The sequence below is a fragment of the Nelusetta ayraudi genome, unplaced genomic scaffold (assembly GCF_046127955.1).
Source record: "Nelusetta ayraudi isolate G7.1 ecotype Tasmania unplaced genomic scaffold, CSIRO-AGI_Nayr_v1 ptg000070l, whole genome shotgun sequence".
Taxonomy (NCBI): Eukaryota; Metazoa; Chordata; class Actinopteri; order Tetraodontiformes; family Monacanthidae; genus Nelusetta; species Nelusetta ayraudi.
In genome coordinates, this window is record NW_027466120.1 from 7755325 (window position 1) to 7779643 (window position 24319).

Genomic DNA, 24319 nt, shown 5'->3' on the forward strand with positions numbered 1-24319 from the left:
AAAGATGCATTATGAGCACAACATTATTAACGGACAGATTCCGAGTTCAAGTTTCCAACCGTCATTTTAAAGGCCTGCAGTATAAATTAGTAGGAGCACTGTCGCCGTATCCATAAAAAAAATAAAAAATAAAAAAAAATAACATAGCAGCTGCTTTTTGCGTAGAAGTAACTCTGAACTCTTTCTGTTTTTAGCCCTTATTTTTTTATTTTTTTATTTTTTTAAACATCAACGCCCTCTGCCTTGTTGAAAATTGTTGTGCCGCTGTAGACCTAGTTCACAATAAACCACTATTTTCAGAATGTGAAGGCTCACCGCCCAGCAGCCTCTTGTCACGAGTAATATTTGAGCGAATCAATACATGCCGATGATTGGAAACGGACGAATGAGTGACCGAGGAGCGCCCATGGGAGACAGGGAGGAAAAAGGCGGGGGCGGGGGGGATTAGAGAGGGAGAGAGAGCCCGGTGAAGACAAACTTGCAAGAAGGGGAGCATGCAGAAAAAGCTCCGCAAGACATCGGCGCGGCTGCACGGCACGTTCTGGAGGTGCAAAAGCACAAAAGCCCGGGATTTAAAATGATTGCCACAACTCAGCAAAACATGACCACGGACCTGGTACGTTTGGATGATATATATTTTTACCCCCATTGTTTCATGCCTTGAATAATTCCGGTGTGTGCATGTGTATTTATTATTATTTTTTTATTTTTTTGCAAAGAGATTCATTGCCCTGATCTAACGCAAAAGGGAATTCCTTGCGACTACACAAGAATAGCGACTGGCGTGACGCCCATTCTGACTTTTTTAATCAATATGCATCTCTTGTACAGTCCGTGCACTGCGGCGCAGGATTGTGTAGTGTGAGACACGACGTCCAGCAGCCCATTTCACTTCTGAAATTATTTCTCCATGCAGACTCAAACATCACAGTGGGCGCGGGATTAAATTCAGATCTGATCATTTTGCTCTAAAAGGCTGCCCCCACACCCCCACCCCCTCCCTAGATTGAACGTGCATAGTGGCTGGGGGTCTCACGTCCACTGCCTGCACTGTATGATTGATTATCCCTGTGTTGTGTAGGTGTCAATGAGCATATGGCAATAGACTGCAGTTCTGTTTGCTCACACTTTTTAAAAAATAAATAAATAATAATTTTAGTCGTCGTCGTTTTCATTTATTGCAAAGCAGAATTAATGCAAAATTTCGATCATGTTTGAGACAACTGTGCAATGTCCCAATTGCATATTTATGCTTTATTATAAAGATGTTTCCTTTCAATATTGTTATGACTTTAACACTTACATATAAGTAATATGTTTGAATTTTGTGACATTTCATCGAGGGGTTTAGAACAGGTGTCTTGCACCTTAACAGGAATGGACTTTAAATGACATTTTACGTGATTGGCTACATTGCATTTTCCACTTTAAATTAACCTTGACATGCTGCATTGGCTATTTCCCAGAATTTGACATGGCTGCAGTGCAGCCTTTAAATCCCTCGAAAAGACACATCGCATCTCATCAAGTCTCATCACACTCACTGAACTGTCACCCATCATCAGATGAGATTCAGTGCCGATCCGAATCCATTAAAACACACAGAAAGTGTTTGAGGGACAAGGGAGGAAGGTAAACACGTTTCCCCGTAATTGGTGTGAGGAGAGCACAGCGGTGTGCTTCACTCGAAATGCAGCCTTCACTTCTTGTTAAGAGATCACACCCGCTAACTCGATGAAATCTGTCCAAGACATTCAGGTGATAATCCTGCAGCATTACTGCCTTCTTAAGAGGGCCACAAAAGACTGCAGGGCTTTTACAATCCATACAATCTATTAGCTCCAAGTGTCGCAACATTTCTTTTCACAGTCTGTGCAATCAATGTTTTTTACACAGGAAAGCAGTTAATGAAGCAATGCTGCTTCAAAGATTACCATTGCTTTGATTTGAGAGATGAAATTGTGATTAGTGCTCGACTGATGTGTTTTGGTTTTTTTTATTTGCGGCAGCGCAAAACCCAGAATTGTGTGTCACGGCTTTTAGTTTTTCTCTCAATAAAAATGTATAGCCCGGAATAAAAGGATAATTTGGCTCCAATTCAATGCACAGCAGAAATGCATATTTTGAAGCCGCTCTATATTCACCACTGAGCCCCGGCACTAACAAGGTGTCAAAATTGCACAGGGGATTTCATAGTGTACACCGTGACTATATTCCAAGTACATACAACATGCCGATGGAGTGTTCCTGCCGTCATCAGTGAAAAATGATTGCCTTTTTCTCGGCATGTTTCACTGTAACGCTAAATCATGTCAGCTCTCCTGCATTTCACTAATGCTGCCTGTTTCCCGGGGCAGAAACTGTAAGTGGCTGGACATGCTGAGGAGCGGCTCCCTCATGCAGGACCCTTTTGTACACCAATTTTCTTTTGCATGACAGGGGGCATAAAAAAGAATTGGACAGTGGAGGAGCAGAGGCTAAAAAGCTGTGCGTCTTTCATGTGGCAAAAGGCTGGCACTGCAATGCCTGCCACTTTACTGGAGGGCAAAAAAAATCTCTACAGATAGTCTTATATGGCGCTTTTTCCACCTACTTCTTTTTTTTTTTTTTTTAGATAAGAAACACAGAGGCAGAGATTGCGATGCGGCGTGAGAGAACATTGAAATTCCTCTGGATGAGATGAAAGATGGTCTCGCTACGGATCAATATTGAGCTGTAGAATCTCATTACCTCAGCAGATTGGTTATCACGTACTGCAACCACTTTTAAGTTACAACCTGCTCTAACAGCAGCCTTTATTTTAAATGAGGCAGTGAAAGTTATTGACTGCGAAATTCAAACGTGGGTTTCTTGCCAATCTACAGCTTTCCCATGTGAGCCACTTCAGTCAATCTTTAAAATCAGGATTATGTAGGTTGTGTTCGATGGCCGACGTGACTGCCATTAGACCCCCCCCCGCTGTGTTTTTTTTCCAGCGGATATTTCGTCGATGCCAGCATCATGTGCTTAATAATTGCGGGCAGGGAGGACTTGACAGTATGCAAATCCAGATCCAAAATCCCTGCGCAGCCTGTGTTGGATCCCCCTTATTCCTCTGCATGTAATTTACCCTCGGATTCTCCATGCCTCAAAGACACAGAAGATGGAGTTAAGGAGGTCTCCAGAGTCTAATTTATGAATTCTTAGCACCGCCAGGCCTCTGCACAACCTACAATGGTTGTGTTGCACGCAGCAGTGAGTGATTGTGTTGCCTCTGTGCAGCGCGACATTGTTTGGAATTGTGACATTTTGTGTACAGCGTCCTAAAGGACTCAGGGATCTGTGTGGATGAACAAACACATCCCGGACTAATTAGTACGATTCTTACCTCTTATTATTAGAGTTGAGGTCAGAGTTGATTTGTTGTAAAACGAAGGTGCCTGTCCTTTATGACTGTATCTCCTCTATTAATTGTTTCCCTCTGGACCTTGTACATCGGTGCACATTATTGATTGTCTCATTTGGTTGAGGTAAAATCCCCAGGCTCTGCTGGCAAACACACAAGCTCTATTTTCTGCAATGCACTTCTGCAGAGTTTGCTCTCCAGGGGATTCTTGGGGAGATTTATTCATAAACATTGAGCTCTTTAGTTGGTATTCTTGTTGCCTTTGGTGGATGACTGACACCATATCTCAATTGTCCTCTGAATCATCACACAGCCTGAATAAAAAAAAGATGCCCTCCCCCCCTTTTTTTTTATTTTTAAAGAACGAAGAGTGTAGATTCATTTTTGATCTAGCTCAGCAGAAAGCCTGTTTCAAAATATATCCGCCTGTCCATCAGGCTGCTGGATGAAATGAGTATGGCCCCATCATACAGATCAGCTTGTCATCTGTGCACCTGTGCCAGCAGTTTGTGCTGAAATAGATTCCCCACATGCTTTGTGACCAGCAGGCAGTCGGCACCTGCAGCCATAGCCTGCGTTCGCTCCAGGGATTTAGCTCAGCGCCTCTGGACCTCATTTGCATGTATGACAAAACGCAAGACACCCTATTGTGGGATTTTCCCTGCCTGTTTAACAATGATATGGCCCTAATTGGACGTATGTTCTTAAGTCGAGGCCCCAGGGACTCATAGGAGCTGTGGATTCCATTAGAATTACAATTACCGTCTCTGCACTCTGTAATTAGAGAGAGAACTTATAGACGCAGCTATGTGATAGATCCAGTCAAGTTTGAAATATTAATTCTATAGCTGCTTAAATTACCAAGTCTCTATAAGATGTCTCAGCACTCAAACTTTAACACATTTGGAGAATTCTGTTTGTAGACAGCAGTTTTTTTTGTTTTTTTTTAATACATAAGCACTTACTCAGTCTGTTGCATTTCAAAGCAGTTATGTTTCATTAAAAATGCCAAAGTATTAGCTGCGACGTTCCATAACCGTCGAATACTCGGTCCCAAAGGCTCATGTTGATATTTTCTACCAGCTACGCAGTAGAAAGTGATAAAAGGGAGAGTAATAAAGGGCAGAAGATACAAAGCCTGGAACATCAATCTCCCAGCGCTGGCCTGCTCCGAATGGGTGGAGAAGAACCCGTTAACTTGAAAATTGTCTCAGGTTCCACCTGCAGTGTTTTCAATTTGAACATGTTTTGATACTGCGGCCACAGGGATCTATACTGCAGACGAGACCTTGACCGGAGGTCCTCGGCGGCAACCCAAGTCCCAACTCAAGTTAGAGCGTATCTGTCTTCCAGTCGCCCAAAGAAAAACGAAAGAAAAAGTAAAGCTCAGTCTGTACAAGGTGAAAGCTTCCAAAACAAATTCTCTAAAGGGATGAAAAGGAGTTCAGGGGTATTGAACAAGAATCCGCCTTTTTTTTGACTTTAAGGGACATTTTGACTCTGGTTATGTAAGTGCGGACGTTGTCAGTTTTCTGTTCTTTTATGCAGGATGTGCCAGGGGGCTTTGATGGTCAAAGTAAAGGTTTGTAAAAAGCAAAGGCAAAGGAGGTGGCAGTTTAAAGGCTCCCGTAGCCACAGAGCACAGACTCGGCCGGGGACAGCTGGTGTCTCCCGCGGAGTCGGGCGGGCGAGCCAGAATACATGGGAGATCTTTCCGCAGGCTGCCTGCATCCCCCAGGCCCGGAGCAAGGTGATTGGGCCAGGCAGGGCTGTGAGGGTTCAGCCAAAGGGGGTGGCCCGCCGGAACCATGCCTGCATGTTATGGCTGCTCTGCGCATGAACTCTCGCACTCCAGCAGCCATGTGGCTCCAGCAGTGCGAGCAACTCATTATGAGGGAGTGGTGCACAGCTTGGAAATGGCTCACAATTGTTTAATTGGAATTGATGCTGGCACATTCCATCAGTTCCCCTTGATTGCAGACATTTGGGAGCGCAACGTGGGTTTATGGCTAAATTTAAAGTATGGTCCCCGCTGGTACGTCTATGATTAATACAGCCGTTGTCCTTATGTTTATTCTCTCGCCATCGCGCCAACGAGTAAATCACAAAGAACCAAATCAGGTTGGGTTGCTCTGTAGCAGCGCACACAAATGATAGACATCAGGCGTCTCACATTACCTCCTGCATTCCCCTCTGTTGCGAACCAAATGGACCATCAGTCATGTAACAGGTGAAGCGAAGCAAAGGTGGGGGGGCGGGGGGGTTGAGTGCGATGCAGAGGCAGAAATTACTGCTACAACTTAAGTCTGATCTCTGCAGACAGCACGGTTTGACTCTCTTAGGGGAATTGAATTTAGCGAGGTCTGTGCGACACTGGTGACTGGTCACAGCTCCCCTGAGGTGCACTGGACTAATATGCCTGTCAAAGGGAAAAAAAAATTGTGCAACTGTGGAAATGAAGCAGCACTAATGTTCCTCTCCTCAGTTTCGCCCCCACACTCTTGCTCTTCATGTGTACTGATCCTGTTTGTTTCAGGACCTGGGGAGTTCAGACGGCCCACCACGCAACTGGAAGGGCATAGGGATCGCCATGGTGGTCATCCTGGCTGTTATGTCCCTGGTCATCCTCTCCGTCGTCCTCCTCACACCTGGTAAGATGAGCGACGGGCAGGCAGGCCAAGAGCGAAGCACGAGAGCTTCCTGGTGCAAATCGCTGGCAGCCAGGCAGCTCAGTCTCTACTTTGACAGAGAACAGAAGGAAGCTGCTGTGTTTTAATGTCTTTGAGAAACAAAGTCCCTTTAGTACGGTCTCTAAAGCTGCCTAATTTAAAAGGTTGATTTATTTTTATCTTCACTTTGCTCTGTTGCTGAAACCGCACGGCAGAAATAAAACTCGAGAACGGTTTCTCGCAAATTCAAGCTTTTAATGTGACATTTGATGTGTTTAAGCAGTTTTAAAAAATTGAACGGTCCCATATTACATACATAAGTTCACTTTAACATTATTTTTGAGTGTCTTGCTACTTCCCAGATATGAGAAAAGTCCATCCTTTCTCTTTTATCTACTCTGGTTTTGCACAGAGTTTGTGCTAAAAACCTATAGTTCTTAAAATCTGCCCGTTGTGACGTCACAAAGGGCACCTTGATGACACCCACAGCCCCATGCTCTATTGTTGTCCCAAGGTGTAACAAATCAGTTTTTGCAAGTGGCTAAACATTGTTTGTTTCCAGGTCATTAATCCTACCAGGCTCCAGTGGCATCGATTTAAATGAGGGACCTTTAGGGAAAAAAATTAGCTGATCTTTCAAACTTGGTAAAACTCAAACTTGAAATTTGAAATGAGAGCTTTTGGTAAAGTGTTGCACGTGCACACGTGGCTCATTTTTCTTTTTAAAGGAAATTAGGTTGGCTGTGCCAGTTGTGACCTTTTATTTTATAGTAGTACAATATACTGTAACTCATAGCCTTACAGTGATGAACTGTGGAGGGTTTTTTTGGTTGGAGTTGCCCCCTTTGACGATTTACTTAGAAAATATAGTGTAATATAAAACTTTACAACTAAAAGCACTCGTATGCAGACGGGCGCAGGGAGCGTTGCACCTGACAGCACAAACTAATTCATGAACTCTGTCTCGTTGTCTCTGGAGATGAATCTCACCTGTTACTGCGCTCCCATCTTACCATGGAGGATCTGGAGAGCGAGGAGTTCAAAGTTCATGACCCCCGTGTGGCCTGGCTGAATGGTAAGGGTCGCTGGCGTGTGACTGTTGCCTGACTGAGTGCTCGTGGCAGTTGGAGTCAAATGTATTAGTCCTGGATGAAGCTGAGCGTGCGTCCCTCCAGCCATGCAGCTCTCTGTGGCTTTACTAACACACAACTCTCCCCCCACACTGTGTGTTCAGAGAAGGAAGTGGCTCTGCGCACCAGGGACGGGCACGTCCTGTCCTTCAGCCTCAACAGCAACCTCACCAGCACTCTCCTGGACAACAGCTCTTTGGTGAGTTACGGCGGTCCGGCTCATGAAGACAGGCAACAGATTTCAGTATCGATTGGCTCATAATGAGGGACAGCTGGACAAATTGTCCAGCCAATAGAGAGGAGAGGAGTGGCAGCCAGGTTGGGAGAAAAGAGGAAAAGAAGACATGCGGGGTCTCGTTGTGCCGCCACTTCCCACTGCGAGGACGAAAAAAGAATTTGGCAGAGTGACAGTATCAGCTCATTTTCCCCCAGTCTGGCTCCTCTGCGAGACCCTAACATTTGCCTTGAAAGAGAATTTCCCAAGCAAGGGTGTCATTCTGAACGCCGCCTCTGCGCGACACTGACAGACTTATATGGGTCATCACTGAGGAGCCTGATGCGGCGTGGTGTTGTCAGGGTGAAAAAAAAAGAAGTCTCTCCTCCATCATGCGATTTAGCTTCTTATCTGCGCTGCTCCATTAATACAGCGATGTTATCTTGGTTTAAAGGCGGTGACACAGCGTGTCGTTCGAGATGACGAAAAAAAAAACACATTTGCACGTTGAAATTTAAAGTGAATGAAAACCCCAATCAGAACATTTGATTTGTTTTTTGTTTTTTTAAACAGCCAGACAGCAAAAATACAATTTCACTAATATGTTAGCTGAGGAGGGGAAAAGACCTCCAAGCTGTCAATTTCAAAGTCTAAATTGCTTTTCTTCTGTCTTTTTGAGGGTTTTCCGCCCTCGTTTGGAAGACACGCACAGTTTCAAAAACAAAGAAAGACGGAATAAAAATAAAAAGTCTGTCTGAATCCTAAACAGTGAAGAACTATAATATATGAGCCTACCTGACGAGAACCCCATGATTGATTGATGGTGATTTTCACAGGCTGTGGAATATTATATATATTAACCGGACACCCCAGGTGGAATTTCTCCCAGATCTATTTGGATTTATGATATGCAGGATTCTACACTTGCAGTGCAGCTGCATTTCAAGGTTAAGAATGGCGCACAGTTTGTCGATTGTTTACAATGTTTTACAGGATGCCTCGCTGTTTTGCCCCCAGGGCCTGAAACTTCATTGCTCTGGTTGCATCTCAATGTTCTCACGTTGTTCGCAATATCTTCCAGCAACTGCATTATTTGAATAAGTCTCAGACACGGTCTAGGTGTGTATTATTCAGTTAATTGTAGTATGTATTATAAACTATTGAGGTTAGTCACACAAAATGAATATCTTGATGCTTCTTTGATTTCTTTCTCAAATGCATCTATTGGATGTTGATAAAAAGAAAAGTGAGGGTATTTTTCTGGGTCCCACAACTACCTAAATAGTGTAAATCAGCATCACAGACCCAGTAATGAACCCCTCACTGTGGAGGAGGTCCATAATAGTGGCCACATACTCACTTTTCATCCAGTCAGCAAAATAAGCAGATTCAGCTTAACACTGCTCATGTCAGGTGTTATGTTCAACAACAAACCACTGACATTTTAGGACCTCAACATTGCATTAAAGATGAGAGAACTGGCTGTGATCAAATATTACCAAAACAGTGTGAAAAAAATAAATATTATTATCATTATTTTTGTTGCTCGTAACATTGTTTTTTTTTTGTATTCAAAGGGGTTTGAAGCCCAGAAAAGTTAAACTTGCAGTTCTATTTTGTGGCAACTCAACATACAAACCATGCATCCATTTTCTATTACCGGCTCTCCTTCACTCAGGGTCACTGGGGTGCTGGAGCCTGTCTGTGCTGTCCTGGGGGCTAAGGCGCTTGACACCTCTCCAATTTACTGCAGGGCCACATAGAGACAAACAACCAGTTAACTTCACATCGAGAGACAATTTACACTTACTAATTAGTGCACGCCCCTGCTCTGCACTGTGTGGAAGCAGCAGGGCCAGGAGAGAACCAATGCAGACACAGGATGAAGTGAAGTCCAGCTCAAGGCAAATTTGGATATATTATATTTCCTCCATCTTAAAATGTCATTAGTACAAAGCACTCCCTTGCAAGAGTATATTCGCTGACTGTGGCGAAGCACATCTGCAGCTGTTCAGTGAGGAAACTCGTTAAATCGGAGTCGAGAAGAGTTTAACCCGAAATGAACACGCTGAAAAGACTGATATCGCCCCCTAGTGTTGTGGAGGAAGACACATTCCCGTGAATAATTCGATTTTCTCAGCCGCATGTACAGTATACTGTACACTGGGACAAGGAGAGCAATCTGATTAGATAAGAAAAGCGTATTATGAGCATCGCTCGATGAAGCTCTGCATGTAAACGTAGTCAGGGAGAGCCTGTAAACTTCACACACACACACACAAAGGATCCTGGCCTGGGAATGTACTGTCTTGCTTTGAGGCAACAGTGCCAATTACTGAACCGCTGTTTCAGAATCCACTGTGAAATTCAGCACACTGTAGGGTTTATGGATTTGTAGCAACTCCAGCGTGTCATCACACGGCACAGCCAATAAAAGGACAGATTTTGATTCATTTCAGCAAATGGACAAAGCAGAGGTTATTTCATCAGTGAAGTATGCAGGTGCTTGCTGAAAGGCATCAGGACAGACGATGAAACCGACACCGTGTCTCAGCAATGGCCGAAGAGACGCAACTAAATCTGATCCTCAAGATTTAGAGAAAGCAAATTAATTGTGCTGCTCTGTTTTTTTTTTCATTTGTCATTTCTTTCCCCGCAGGACCTCACCGTGACTAAATTCCAGGTGTCTGCAGACAAGCAGTTTGTTCTCCTGGCGTATAACATTCAACCGGTAAGTTTCCCCCCCGACAGCCCTGTGTGTCTGACTTGTTGTTTTTGTGATTTATTCACAAAAACAACATTATGCATTTTGCCCTGAGAAAACTTACGGCGGTCATTAATAATCCAGTCCAACATCCAAAGACGGGACCGGGCCCGGCGAAGCTCCTCGTCGGCTGCTAAACAACAGCGACGTGCATCCCGACGGGCAGAGAGAGCTCCGTGAAGAGGTTGAGGAATTCCATTCCGTGCCTTGCCACGCTCACGGTCTTGAACTCTACAGCACAGCGCGCCAACCGACGAGGGGAACCTGTGGGGGATTGGAGATTTAAAGTGGATGAAGGCAGAGGGGGGGTGGGGGGGGGGGGTGCAGGGAACGCTAAGGAGATGAAGAGGTAAAGTTGGAGTGGTAATGAAATCACCTCGCTGGTTCGGTGGGGAATTTTAATGAGGAGCTGAATCACGACTGCAGATGGTTCCTGATGAAGACGCCGACGGAGAGGAGACACAGATCTGCTGCTGCTGCAACGTCACCCTGTTAATACCCTCCGCATGAACAAACAATTGAGGTTCTCCACAAAGGGCAGAACGGTCACGTCGCGTGACAGCGATCATGGAGAAAGCAAAAGAAAATGAGGGGGAAATTTAAATCTGCAGGATATTTTATGTGGGTCTATTTCTAATAATAATAATGATAAACTTTTATTTGTACAGCGCTAAATCACAACCAATGGCGTCTCAAAGCGCTTTATACAATCAGAGAGAACCAACGGGGCCCTTTGAAAGAATACCAAAATGTTCGCTCTCTTAACATTCCCCTTGCAAAGGTCTTCTGCCTTCGATCTGCGTGTCACACATCTGCGCGCCGTGTCTTTGTCAGGGCCGCGCGAAAAGCGTTCATGGCAAAAGACGGTGGGTGCGTCCATTGTCGCTGAATTATTGAGCAGCCAGCAAACGGGGGAGCGGCACGTCCAATCACTTCTCGCACGGTTGGGTGAGAGGAGCGAGCGCCGATCTTCACGAGGCTCCGTCGCTCGCTCGCTCGCTCGCTTGATTTGTGCCGTGTCATTAGCATACTCCCTTTGATGTCAGCAGGAATGGTCTGCTCTCGTGCGCACGCTCGGCGTGCACGAGAAGGGATCGCTGGCGGTGGCGGGAAACGCCACCTGGAAATCGCCTTTGCAATCGCGAGTGGATGGCCGCTTGTTGGAGGCGGGCGGCTCGGCATTTGGAGCGCGTGATGGCGACCCCCCCCCCCCCCCACCACCTCCTCTCCCCTTTCCCCCCACCACCACCTCCCCACCTTCCTTTCAAGCTCCCTCCTCCTTCCTCTCCCATCTCTCTCTCTCTCTCTCCCTCCCTCTCTCTCTCTCTCTCTCTCTCTGGGGGGATTTGTGCTGAGTGAAGCAGTTTGCACCGCCAGCGCCAGCTGCTGTCGGAAGAAGAGCTGTTGAGAGTGATACAGAACAGGAGTGAAAAGCACGAGCAAGGCCTCAATAGTAATAGAGCGGTGGGTTATTCACCTCTTGGCTTCCAGAACATGCCTTTCCACATTTGAAATGAATCAAAGGGGAGAAGCGGGCAGCTGGGCTGAATGGATGAGCTTGGTGGAGGTGAAGTTTTGAAAAAAAAAAAAAAAAACGAGGCTTCACTAGATTGTGTAGTAGCTCTGTGGGGCTTCCAGGGAGGGCTGTGTGCTGCCCGGCGGGTGATAATAAATGCTTTTCGATAAGCGGGTGTGCATAGAAGCAGGTTGGGGATTTGGGCCACCCAGGAGCGAGAGAGAGGGAGAGAGAGAGAGAGAGAGAGAGAGAGAGGGAACATTGCTTACTGGAAGAGATTCTTTCCTCGAAGGCATGTTTGCATTCAAGGAACACCTACATGTTTGTGTAAACAGTGGTGGGGCTGGTGGTGGGGGTGGTGGGGTTGACAGTTTAGAGGAGAATGGGCTGAGCAAAGTGGCCCACTATCTGTCAAAACAGTGCAGTTTAGGGATGAACAGCATGGCAGGGGGGGGGGGCTTCTCTCTGCTGGAGACAAACACTGACGGGGCGCTGGGGAACAAAAGGCAGAGAGCGTGGAGCTGCTGCTTGCTGCCAGCTGAGGCTATTATCCCTGCACGGACATCACACGCAGGCGCCACTGAACCGGGGCTGTCGCCGTCTTTGCACGTTTCCTTTTTCCCTCAACTTGGAAATGTTTGATCTGCGCCTGGTCTCCACCCACCACCCACTGTTTTGGCGCTGTAGATTTTGGAGGCTAGTGGTGGTTGGGGCGTGCGGAGCAATCTGGAGGATTTATGAGATGCTACTGGCAACCGCATTAGAATTCACTCAGCCTCCCGGAGACAGATGCTCGCACTCCCGCTGCTGGTTTATCACGCGGGCGCACAATAAACGCCGAGCCGCCGACTCCATGACGCTAAATCACGAGCGGCGTCTCCCCCAACGAATCGCGACGCAAGCGGCTGACGGAGAGCGACGCACGCGGCAATGCTGCCCCCTTTGGTCGCGCGGGTGTCACCCTCCCATTAGCCGGGGTCGGCGTGGGTCTGGAGGGCGGAGCGACTGGCAGCCTCCTCCGTCTCTGCATCCTTCTCTCTCTCGCTTCCCGTCTTTGTCCCTCTCTCTGCTGCCTCCTTCCTTTCGCCCTGCACCACCTCCTGTCTTTGTGTTTCTCCCACACGTATTTTCCTCGGCAACACAGATTTCCCTGTGTTTCCCCGCTGCCCCTCGTGTTCCGCCTTGACGCCACAATCAGATTTGGGTTTCATTTAGATGGCCTGGAATTTATTTTCCCTGCAGCCTTTATCCCCGCAGCCCCACTCCTACGTGACTCCATCCGAGGATTTTTCTCCCACTAACGACACAAAGAGGAAAATCCAATTTCACTGCTAAGTGTGCTGTGTAGAGGATGTGACATTTAATTTCTTTAGGGACTGGTATTTTTCCAGAAGGTTCTGGCTTTCTGGGGCGCAGGGAGGCAAAGAGGCTGTTTCCTGCTCTTAGGTAAAAAAAACAAAACACAATGTGAAACACGCCAATGTATCACCTTGAATTCATCAGGTAATGCTGGAACTTGTGGCTACGTGCACAACAAGCACACACACTACACACTTATTGATCCCTCTCTCTCTCTCTCTCTCTCTCTCTCTCTCTCTCGCCCTCTCTCTCTCGCCCTCTCTCTCTCTCTCACTCTCTCTCTCGCCCTCTCTCTCTCTCCTCCAGATTGTTAATTGAATTAGTCATCAAACTGCTGATGCTTGTGACAGGCTTGCGGCAGAGTTGCCAGACACAATAGGTCTCAGTTGTGCAGTGCATCAGTCGTAATGAAGCTATTTAAAACCAAAGTGCGCCTTTCGGGTCCACGAAGGCATCGCCTCTGTTGCGCAGTCGAGAGGGGTCCCCGTCTTTCACATTCCTGTTTTTCCACAAATCGGGATCATGATGTAACGTGGATGAAATTCCTGAAAGTGGTTTAATGACTGGTATAAGTGAAACGGATAACGCCAAGTACCCTTTGCGGCTGCTGCTGCTGCTGCTGCCGCCACTGCCTTTATTTGGAGGAAGAACATGAAACTGTACTGCACTTTTGAATGATCTAATTAGGGCCTCATTAGCCATTTGGTGGCGCGCCGGTGCTCATTTTTCACACATTAAGATACTTGGCGCAGGGTTTGCACTGATTTTTATGGAGTTGTGAATGAAACACAGGCTCGCTTCACTTCTTTCACCTCCTCCGCGAGCATGTATGAGCACTGAAGACGTGTGTTGCGCTCCTGTATGCATGATGTCCTCTACCTTTTTCAGGTGTTCTCTCAGTCCTTCACAGCCTCCTATGCTATCTACAATGTGGCTAATGGGTAGGTAGACTCGTGAATGCTAATGCATGGGCTGCAGTGGGCATGAGCATTACCAGTGCAAGCAGAGCGGCGGAGTAAAACCAACTCCCCACCACCCCCTAACCCCCCGCCGCCCTCAGAGTGTCTCCCATCGAGTCCGAACCTCATGTTTGCTGTCCGACATGCATTCATTCGTCAGTGTTGTCTCCAGGTTTTATACCTCGGCGTGAGGTTTGCAATGTTCTTCAGACGTCACTGCCTGAGTTTGCCATTCAGCTTGATGGTCGTGAAAAACACTCGGCGGTAGCTGTGGGTGAAGCTTTTGAGGAATGACGTTGAAAAGGGACTTGGGGAGGACCGACGGTTCTGAACGCTGCCTGAGGAGAGAACTGCCTGCCTGCTCTGAGAAATGAAAAAGTCGAAACGGACAAAAAAATTAAGTGGACAAGGAAAACGTTGCACCCTTGCATGAATCAGTCCCATTCTCTATTCAGTTTTTCCTTCTCTGCATCTTGCCCTCACATTGCCATGTCTCTCTCAAGCCGGGCTCAAGGCCACGGCATGGACGGACCTCAGAGGGACTGAAACCGGGACACGGCGCTCTGATGGGAGGCTCACGCTGGAGTGTTGTGTGTGTTCCAGGGACCAGCTGGAGCTTCACCCTCCGGAGAGGGCGAAAGACAAGCTGCAGTACGCCTCCTGGGGGCCGCTGGGGAACCAGCTGGTAAGCCACTCGCTTCCTCGTTCATCACTTCCGTGTGTTGCCCTCACCTGCCGGAAAGCATCGCTCTTATGCAACAATATTGGACATGCACCACCGGTGTGACGTCTCCACTCACGTTCAAGGAACCCCGACCACACGGCTATAATGTGGTTGTTTTACACTCGTAACTCACCTGCTATCCAACCATCTTTTTAGTCTAAATGTTTTTGCAGCATAATTCATGCTCATCTGCAGAATGTGATCCCAAGAACAGGTTAATAAAAGATTCACCGGGTGCCACTTGTGTACATCTGCTCGCGGGTGATTAATTTTCTCTCTTCTGGGGTCTGGCGCTCAGTCTAGACTGCAGCCTGCGGCCGTGCTGACTGTGATAACGGATTGGCACCTTCTGTGTGTGCTGCCCGTGCCAGGCCTTCGTGTTTGACGGAGATATCTACTACAAGCCGAGCTCCAGCAGTCAACCTCTGCGTCTCACGACCAGCGATCAGGAGCAGCACGTGACCAACGGAGTCTCTGATTGGACGTACGAAGGTAGTATTTGTTCCAGCCTCAACGGGGATTAAAAACAATCCAGGCTCACCGAAAAAGGACGAGTTTCCGGCGCACGCTTTGGGAAAGATGATGGAAATTCTCATTATCTTTTCAAAACAGAGGAAGTGCTCTTGACCTATGTCGCCCACTGGTGGTCCGTGGATGGAGCCAGACTGGCGTACCTCAGCATCAACAACTCTGCCACGCCTGTGATGGAAATCCCTCACTTTCTGGGCGGTCTCTACCCTTCCAACGTCGTCTTTCCCTACCCAAAGGTAACGAAGGCTTGAGAAAGGAGCGAACGCTGCTGTCAGCTTTGGAGCCCTGCGAGTCCTGCCGGGCTGAAACCACTGGCGCTCATTCTCTGTTTGACACGCATAGCTAGAGTAAAGCCCAGCTGTGGCTGCTGGAAGGTTTTATGGTCATACAAATAAACATCAACTAATTTGCATACAGAGAGTGGAAGGAGAAGGCTTCAAGTGAAAAGATCACAGGAGGTTTTTGTGTTTCATTCTAAGGCTGCCATGATGGACTTTCAGTGGTTTTGTGTTCTTCTGCCCTGTAGTCGTAGTGCAACTTGCACAGCGAGAAATCAGCCCAGAGGTAAAAATCTAATGCGGTGGTTCCCAACTGGTGGAGTTTTTTCCTTATAATGAAGTCGTGATCCAAATAATTCCACAAAAATAAAAACACTCGCCCACATTCTATCATGTCTAGTAAAACAATTATTATCCTACATATATTAATTATTATCCTATGTTACGCTGATCTAATGCCTATTTTTAAGGAAGATCAGTCCATACCAAAATGAGTGAAGTTTTAATGAGATCCAACTATGACATCAGACTTGATGAACTTGGATGGACTTGATTGCAAAGCCTTGCTCTAAGCAGGACAAACCTCAGTCCTTCAGCTGGCCCAGAGCCAGCGGCTGCTAAAGGCTCCATCGTCCATCTCCGGAGGGGGGGGGGGGCACTGCAGAGCCCTGTTTCAAATGCCTGGAGAGCCGATCACTCAGTGGTCAACGCTACTCGCTTGCCTGGCCGAGCAAGTGTAGCAGTGACTGAGCGAGCTGGACGTATCATACCCAGTGACACTGGGGCTCGTTAGGAGGTATCGCTCCGATCCGGTCGCCGAGGCTCAGGGTCAACGGCTCAAGTCAAGAAACAATTTCACATTTGATTTGTTAGGAAGTCGGCTTATGCAACACCATCGGAGATGAGACGTAGATCCCGATTGTACGCAACTCATAGAGGCAGCGGCCCACACAGTCCCGCCCAGATTAAGACACAATGTATTATTTGGCAGTGCTTAAATCAAGACACTGCGCACATGCAACTGTTCGCACCGCATGGCAAGGCGTGCGGATCAGTTACACTTTTACTCATTATTATTGTTTATTCACATTTTGTTTATCTGTCTATTTCCTTTGAACGTGACCACAGGCTGGCTCAAGCATTCCGTCCGTCCGTCTGTTCGTGGTGAATCTCTATGGCCCAGCTCACACTCTGGAAATGATGCCCCCTGACTCTCTCAGAGCGAGGTAACATCTTGTACTTGTTTCTAAATGTAAACACGGTGCGAGTTGTGGAAACCTGAGAGGCCAAGTCAAGATTCTTTCACATCCTCCCTACCTCTGCACCCCCCCCGTCCCCCCCCGTCCCCTCCCTTCCACCCCCGATCTACTTTCCCCGTGTCTCATTTTCTGCATGGCCTCTTCAGAGACAGCTACATCTCCATGGTGACTTGGATCAGCAGCACCCGCCTCGCGGCTCGTTGGCTGAATCGCATCCAGAACCAGTCAGTGCTGTGTGTGTGCGAGGCTACCACGGGGGCCTGCTCAGAGGCGAGTAGTTAGTAGGGTTTCCACGTTTACTGCTTTACACAGGCCGAACAGAATCCTGGTCTGGGTTGGAAGTCAGAGCCGATTTCTTTAAGCTCCAAAACATCTATCAAGTGGATTAACATTAATGGTTGTTAGCGCCATGGGGAGAACTTAATGATGTACTCGAGTGTTTCACCTCTTCACTGTCAGTCCCTCTAGCTATCCATAATTAGCTTTTTTAGAAAAGGCCTGGATGCAAGTGCTTTTTTTGAATGTGACTAAGAAACTTCAGTTGTATTATGTTCCATTATGTTCTGATTCAACAGAAACAGAAAATGGCATTGGACATCATGCAAAACCGACGGCAGGTACGTCTGGGAGGGAGAAACGAAATGATAAAATAAATCATTTAAATAAATAAAGTGGAAGTCATCCATCACTGGAAAATTGATGATGATGATGATGATGATGATGATGATGATGATGATACAGTTGCTTTTTGAACATTTAGTTGTTAAAGCCCATCTTTTTACCTGCATTGTGTGATTGCATGTTGAATTGCATCTTTTCATTTATTTATTTACTTTAACATTTATTAAAATGTACCTAATGTAAAAGTGACTTATTACTTTTCCACGGCAACCTTTCCAGTCCTATTCATAGCTTTTGCTAAGAAGTATTTTTCCTCAGGTTAAAGTCTATTCATAGCTGCCATCCTATTTTCATACACTGTTTTTTTTCTACAGGAGGTGCCATTGTTTTCGGCAGACAGCTCCATGTTCTACACCATCCTGCCTGCCAAGCAGGGCGCTCGTGGTGAATTCCACCACATCGCAGGCCTCTCAGCCCAGGTGGGTCGCCGTTCACTGCCTTCTTGAACAGAATTCATCATCACAGTTTAAAAGGCTTCGCTAAAAACATCTGATAAAAGAATAAACACAACACAGGCAGATCCGTGCCCTGTGTCCTTCTGTTATTGCCAAGGCAATTTGTTTGCGTTTGCTTTGCCAAAATTACCTCATGCCACTTTTATTTCACCCTGGCGTTTCAACGGTGAAAGAAATGTTTTTACTTTATGCAAAATGATCACTTTTGTCCTTATTGGCAGCTATGAAAAATGCCTCAAGCTGCAATTCTTACAGTAACTTCCGAGGGAAACAACTTTGTCATTTTTCTGGCTTCACTGATGTTGTCAGGATAATTAATAGCGAAAGAAAAAAAGCCTCTGTTTATTGGTTTCAGTTTGATGAAATACACCCTGTCTGCCAGCAGTTGCAGTTTTCTATCGGCTGTCTCTTTGCCGCTGTTCCCTCCTCATCTGTGCTTCTCTTTGTGTAATCCAGCTCGCCGTCCCCACCGTCCCTCCGCGCTTCTTGACGTCTGGGAGCTGGGACGTCACCGCGCTCTGCGCACTGGACGAGACGGCTGGGAAAATGTATGTGAAAGCGGCACTTGTGTGAGGATGAAGGGATGTGGAGGGTGGCGAGGTTCCGGGGGGGGGGCAAATCACCGCTGAGCGCCTTTAACGGCTCACGGCTCCTCTTATTGAGAGCGCAAGTGGCATCATTACAATGTCTATCTGCAAGTTCGCCGTGGGCCAGGAGCAAAGTCAAAGGCAAATTAATTTGTGAGAGCAGTTGAATGGACGTGATTCATTTAAAGATGACTGAGGGGCCACATTTTTACATGTCGTATTGATTTCCGCTAAAAGGCTGAAGGAAATTGCTTTGGCCCCGACTTTGCTTGTGGCAATGCGTCGCCACTGAGACGCCACCCAGATTATTTACACTTGGCCAAAGCAGATCGTTACTTAAATCTGTCTTTACTCGACTGGGTGGCAGAAAGATTAAGAGCAGCACTGCAGGGAACAGGGGTGGGGGGTGGGGGGTGCAATTTCAGAAGTACATGCTTCTTTAAGGTGTACAAGTTAGTTGCTCGAGGCTTGTTCGACAGCGTTGTGTCTCGCAGTCGACCTCCGCATACAAAATGAAGGGGGATGAATTGGGGGAATTTAAAGATACATACTTGATCAATCTCTTTTTTATTTTATTATTATTTTCACAACAACTAGAAATAGTGCATAAAGTGGTGACAGATTGTTTTCTTTCTTTCTCGTCAGCTATTTCTTAAGCACTGAAGAGTCCAGACAGAGCAGACACCTTTACAGGTAGGCTCGGTTGCCTTGTTGAACGCATTGAAAACAGTAAATTAGCAGCTGTTTGTCACATTTTATTTTGAAGGCACTCCTACTTCTTTCTCAATGCAAAAAAAAAAAAAAAAAAGGGCCTTGCAAAGAGTAAATTCAACATTCCATATGAATGACTTTTACACTTCCAGGTCCTTTGTGTCCTCCTCCTCAAAATTCACAATTCCCATTCAATCAGCCCTGTTTTGTGACAGCATGACAAAACTCACTGCAACACCCTGAGGTTAGGAGTCTTCCCCAGTTCAACCCTCCAGGCAGCAGCCAGCGAGACTTTGAACAATCAGTTGCAGCACGAGGTTGCTCAGATCTCAGGGTAACAAACATCATTTGGACGTGTCGCTGGTGATTTCCGGACTCTCACAGCAATCCAGCTGGTTCTGGGGGAAGTGGAGCACAGCAGTGCCAGTGTGGCTCTTCTCCACATTGCCTTGAGAAGTATTCAGAAGATAAGCTCCACTTGTGATATGGGGAACTTGTGTGTGCGCTTCAGATGCTCGAGGGCCATGAGTTGACTTGGTGAAATAATAACTAAATAATAACAGTCCGTGTGCAAAGACTGTGTGTACTGTCGAGTCACCGAGACTTCAGGGCCCCTTTGTGAAAAGCACACTTGTCTGTTCCATCGTCCTCCTCCGAGGATTCATATCTCTACATTAGCTTTTATAGCTCTGGGCTTCAGAAAGTAACAGAATTACTTTGGGGAAGGACAGTTTCTCGTTTAAACCTGGTTTGTGATTAATCATAGATGAGGTTTGTAGGCCATGTGGAGGACATGTGGAGACTAAAAGCAATCTTTCCGTCTCAATAAGTCAACTCATGGAATAGTTTGTCCCTTAACACATTTTTCCTCCATAGCACTTTAGTCACCCTCTGGTGGTCAGACCCCCTTTGGGCTGCCCAAGCAGGTTTCTGTGTGATCAATAACACTTTTTTTGTTGTTGTTGTTGTAATGCATTCATTTCTTTACAAGTGTGGACTTGGACGGAGTTTTTCAGCGCCAGTGCCTCTCCTGCAACCTCGTAGATGGATGTAGCTTCTTTAAAGCTGAATTCAGTCCCAATCAAACCTACTTCACCCTCTACTGTTTGGGTAAGAATATTCAGTATACCTCCCTGCGATGAACTGGCCACTTGTCCAGGGTGTCACCCTGCCTTCGCCCTAAGACAGCTGGGATAGGCTCCAGCAGACCCCCGTGACCCTGAATAGGAATAAGCGGGTATAGAAGATGAATGAATGTATTCAGTATAACACATAAAAACCTACACACGAAAAAAACAAACAAAAAGCATCTGAAACATGTGAAATATTGTCTCATTCAGGTCCAGGAGTCCCGAAGGTGACGGTTCACAACACAAAGGAACCAACCAGTGAGTGAAACATTTGCTTATTTGGCTAATGGAACAATATCACACACACACACACACACACACACACACACACACACAGACACACACACACACACACACAGAGCGCAGTTCTCGCCAACACCCTAAAGGCGGCAGTATACACAAGGCACACTGAGTATCTGGATTAATTTTATGTTTGTGAACAGCGCCCTCTGTCGGTGGTTCCTCGCATCAACCGTTGTTCCAGCAGTGACGAGCTCGTGGCCTTGAAGTTTAGATTTGAAATGACAGCCGCTGTTCTGTTGTTCATCTCCCTCAGAGTACGTCCTGCTGGAGGATAACAGCCCTCTGTCTCGAGCTTTAGCGGACAAGAGACTCCCAGAGACCTTGTTCAGGACTCTTCCCTCAGACCACCACGGTAACAAAGAGATGTTTGTTGAACTTCATATTCCACACACCCTAAGGGCCTCCGAGAACCCTCACGAGGACCTTGTGTGTGTGTGTGTGTGTGTGTGTGTGTGTGTGTGTGTGTGTGTGTGTGTGTGTGTAGTCAGGCTGTGTCAGACACTATGACCTAAGCAGTGAGTGCACCTCAGCATGAAAGGGAAAAATATCAGATATAAGATCATAAGGTCAAGTCACGAGTGCCTCTTTGTACTGGCACCTTGTGTCCTGACATAGTGAAGATGTTTGCCTGATGTTTGATTATTTAGAATGGCCTGGGATGTGTTTGACAGACATACAGGCCTTTTCTTTTCTTTTTATTTTTTTTGCGTAATCTTAGATGTAGTCGTAATCCCGACATGTCCACAGTTGACTTTGTTCCACCCCTGTTTGCTTTTTTTTTTTTTTTTCTCAGATCTGCACCTCAAACTATCTCTGCCTCAAGGTTATGAGGCCAACCTGCACCCCCTCCTCGTTATTGTGTAAGACTGACGGCACAAGAATGCTCATTCACAGCACTCGGGGTTGCATGCAAATTGCATGCAACCCCGACAGCGGGTTGCATGCAAATTGCATGCAACCCGAGCATCGCTGCTGCTGCGGCTGATCCCGTCCGTCTCGTTCCTCAGGGACGGCCTTCCAGGCAGCCACACGGTCACAGAGGAATTTGCCCTCGATTGGCCTCAGGTCCTCTCTGGCACACACAACGTGGCCTTGGCCTGGGTGGACGGCAGGAGCGGGGTCGGCCGCGGGCAGAAGACCTCCCCGGTGGATCCACGCAAGCTGGGCGCACAAAGAGTGAAAGATTACGTCGGAGTTGTTGAGTCAGTAAACGTGATGCCCCGAGCCAATCCAGTTAAACAGCTGCACAAAAAACAAAAAAACATCTTCAATACTTAAATATGTTTTGTTCTATATATTTTATATGAAGGGCGACCACTCTAGATCATCTTTCAATCATTTTTTGTTTCATACATATTCCATATGTGCTCAGTCATAGTTTGAATGCCTCGAGTGGCAATCTACAATGTCAGCAGTCATGAAAAGGAAAAGGAAAAACCCCTTAAATCAGAAGTACGTTTCCAGACTTTTGACTGGTCGTCTACTTGATATCCCCACAGGTTGCTGATGCAACTGCCTTACATCGATGATCGCCGACTCCTTCTCTTCGGCAAGGTAACAAGTCAGCCGGAAGCAAAGAGTCAGTGGGAAGCTATGGAAGCTGTCACATGCTCTGCTTTTCAGAGCACTTTTGTGTTTCTCCCCCCTCAGGCATTTGGCGGCTATTTAACTCTCAAGATGTTAGCTGCAACAGATCAGCTTTTTCAGTGTGCAGCTGCTGCAGCACCAATAACAGACTTTAGGCTCTACAGTAAGTACAGATTATGAAATTGATTATTGCAAGACTGAAGGCCCCACTGTCCCTAACATGGAGTAATAATGTGATTTTTTTTTTTTTTTTTCCCCTCAAGGTGCTGCATTTTCAGAGAGGGTTCTGGGCTTTCCAGCCAAAGAGGAGCATGCTTACTCGGTGAGGCTTTCAGGCTCAGTTTTGGTAATATATCAGTGGCCATGGGCGGTTTCCTCTCAGCCCTAACCAGTAAAAATAAAACCTTCTTAAACCGGTGAAACCAGACTTTCTGCATAGTCCGTCCCTCAGTCCGTGCATATTCAATCCACGCGTCTCTGGCATGGAGATGAACCTGAAAATGAGAAAAGTTCATTAGCTGGGTTTAGAAAACGTGCTAAAAGACAAAGTTCTGAATGTTACGATCACTCATTGGTATCACTGTATACAGTGCAATGCTGGGACTGCTCCAATGTTGTCTCTTTGTGTTTCTGAGAGAATGACAATAAAACTATTGAGTTGTATTGACGCGGTGACACAGTCACCCTGCCACTGCTTTCCAAACACGCGGAGAGTAGAACACATCAGTTTTAGCACAAAGCTATAACCAAGGCAGTTAGCTGGATGCTGTAAACAGGGAGCTAAATATAGTTTTCTCGAGTTCTATTGATTTTTTTTTTTTTGGGGGGGGGGGGGGTATTTATTGTGCAAAGCCGCTCTGTGGGGTCCACAGTTAAAAAAGACAATCTGAAAATGGGGCAGAAAACTTTCAATTATCCATTTTTTTTTCTACAACTTTAATTTAATCTTCTTTTTTGTGGTTTGAGTAAAAAAAAAAGAAAACATTTTGTGAAAATGTGATTGATTAAAGGTCTATGGTACTGACTTTCCAAAAAAAAAAAAAAATCCATTCTCATTGTGATTGTGTGTCTTTCAGACCGCGTCACTGCTGGAGGAGGCAAATAAGCTGAGAGACGAGAACTTCCTCATTCTGCATGGAACTGCAGATGGTGAGATTCTGTTCACCTTAACCTCAGCAACTCCTTGTTGCTCGCAACACCTCGTTTTAAAGATGGAGAAAACGTGTACCTACAAAGACTTTTTTTTTCTCCCCCCCCCCCCCCCTAATGTCTTTGTGTTGTGTTGGGCCAAAGCGAGGGTGCACTTCCAGCACAGCGCTGAGCTCCTGAACCGACTGGTGAAGATGGAGGGCAACTATTCACTGCAGCTGTACCCAGATGAGGGCCACACCTTGAGAGACCCGCGCAGCATCCAGCATTTCAAACGGACGCTGGTCAACTACTTTCAGAACTGCTTGAAGCAAAGCCTCTTTCTGGATCCTATAGAGGAGGATGAGGAAGACGACGACTGAACCCAAAGGCCCCTTGACTACTTCTAATTGACTCAATGCCCTCTAATGCATTGCGCTGGGTTGGAGTACATGGCACAGGAGCACAGAACTTAGGGAACAAACATATCCCGTCACACCACTTGGGGGGGGGGGATTGGAAAATTTGGTGCATAATTTGAAATTTTTCATTGTATATTTACAAAAAGATTGTTTGCAAACTACTCTTTGAAAGATGCGAACTAGAAGACTATAGACTATGTTGTGCAAAGGTTTACAGACAGTTTTAAACATGCTCGTCTTAATGACCGCGTGACATTAATCGGTTTACACATTCAGTTTTTTTTTTCAAGCTTTTATTGTCATCCGTCAGGATTGAAATGACAAAATTTGCCGAAGTTAAGGACTCGAAAGACACAAACTAAGCAGCTTGATGTTCTGTAGAAGCATTTGATGGTTGCAGTTTTCTTGATGTTATTTTAAGTAGCTTCCTAAAGGAACACTCAAGAGCAATGAGGATACATTCTGAATATTACGGTCCTAAGTGAGAAGAAAAATGAAATATGAATTTCAAGGTGACACGCATATTA

The 24319-nt window shown here is 46.3% G+C and overlaps 1 protein-coding gene across 1 annotated transcript; it reads left to right on the forward strand.

Annotated features, from left to right (window-relative positions):
• The first annotated feature begins 458 nt into the window (after positions 1–458).
• On the forward strand, positions 459–23873 carry LOC142899065 (inactive dipeptidyl peptidase 10). The gene is made up of 25 exons (XM_076042502.1): positions 459–616; positions 5922–6036; positions 7034–7129; positions 7289–7383; positions 10058–10129; positions 13926–13978; positions 14600–14681; positions 15092–15212; positions 15333–15487; positions 16658–16755; positions 16935–17058; positions 17364–17405; positions 17784–17888; positions 18381–18472; positions 19157–19204; positions 20214–20332; positions 20563–20610; positions 20909–21007; positions 21449–21515; positions 21663–21857; positions 22155–22209; positions 22306–22405; positions 22506–22564; positions 23319–23391; positions 23536–23873. Exons 1-25 carry the CDS (start codon positions 578–580, stop codon positions 23751–23753), a joined length of 2370 nt encoding a protein of 789 aa, XP_075898617.1. The 5' UTR covers positions 459–577; the 3' UTR covers positions 23754–23873.
• The last annotated feature ends 446 nt before the right edge of the window (positions 23874–24319 follow it).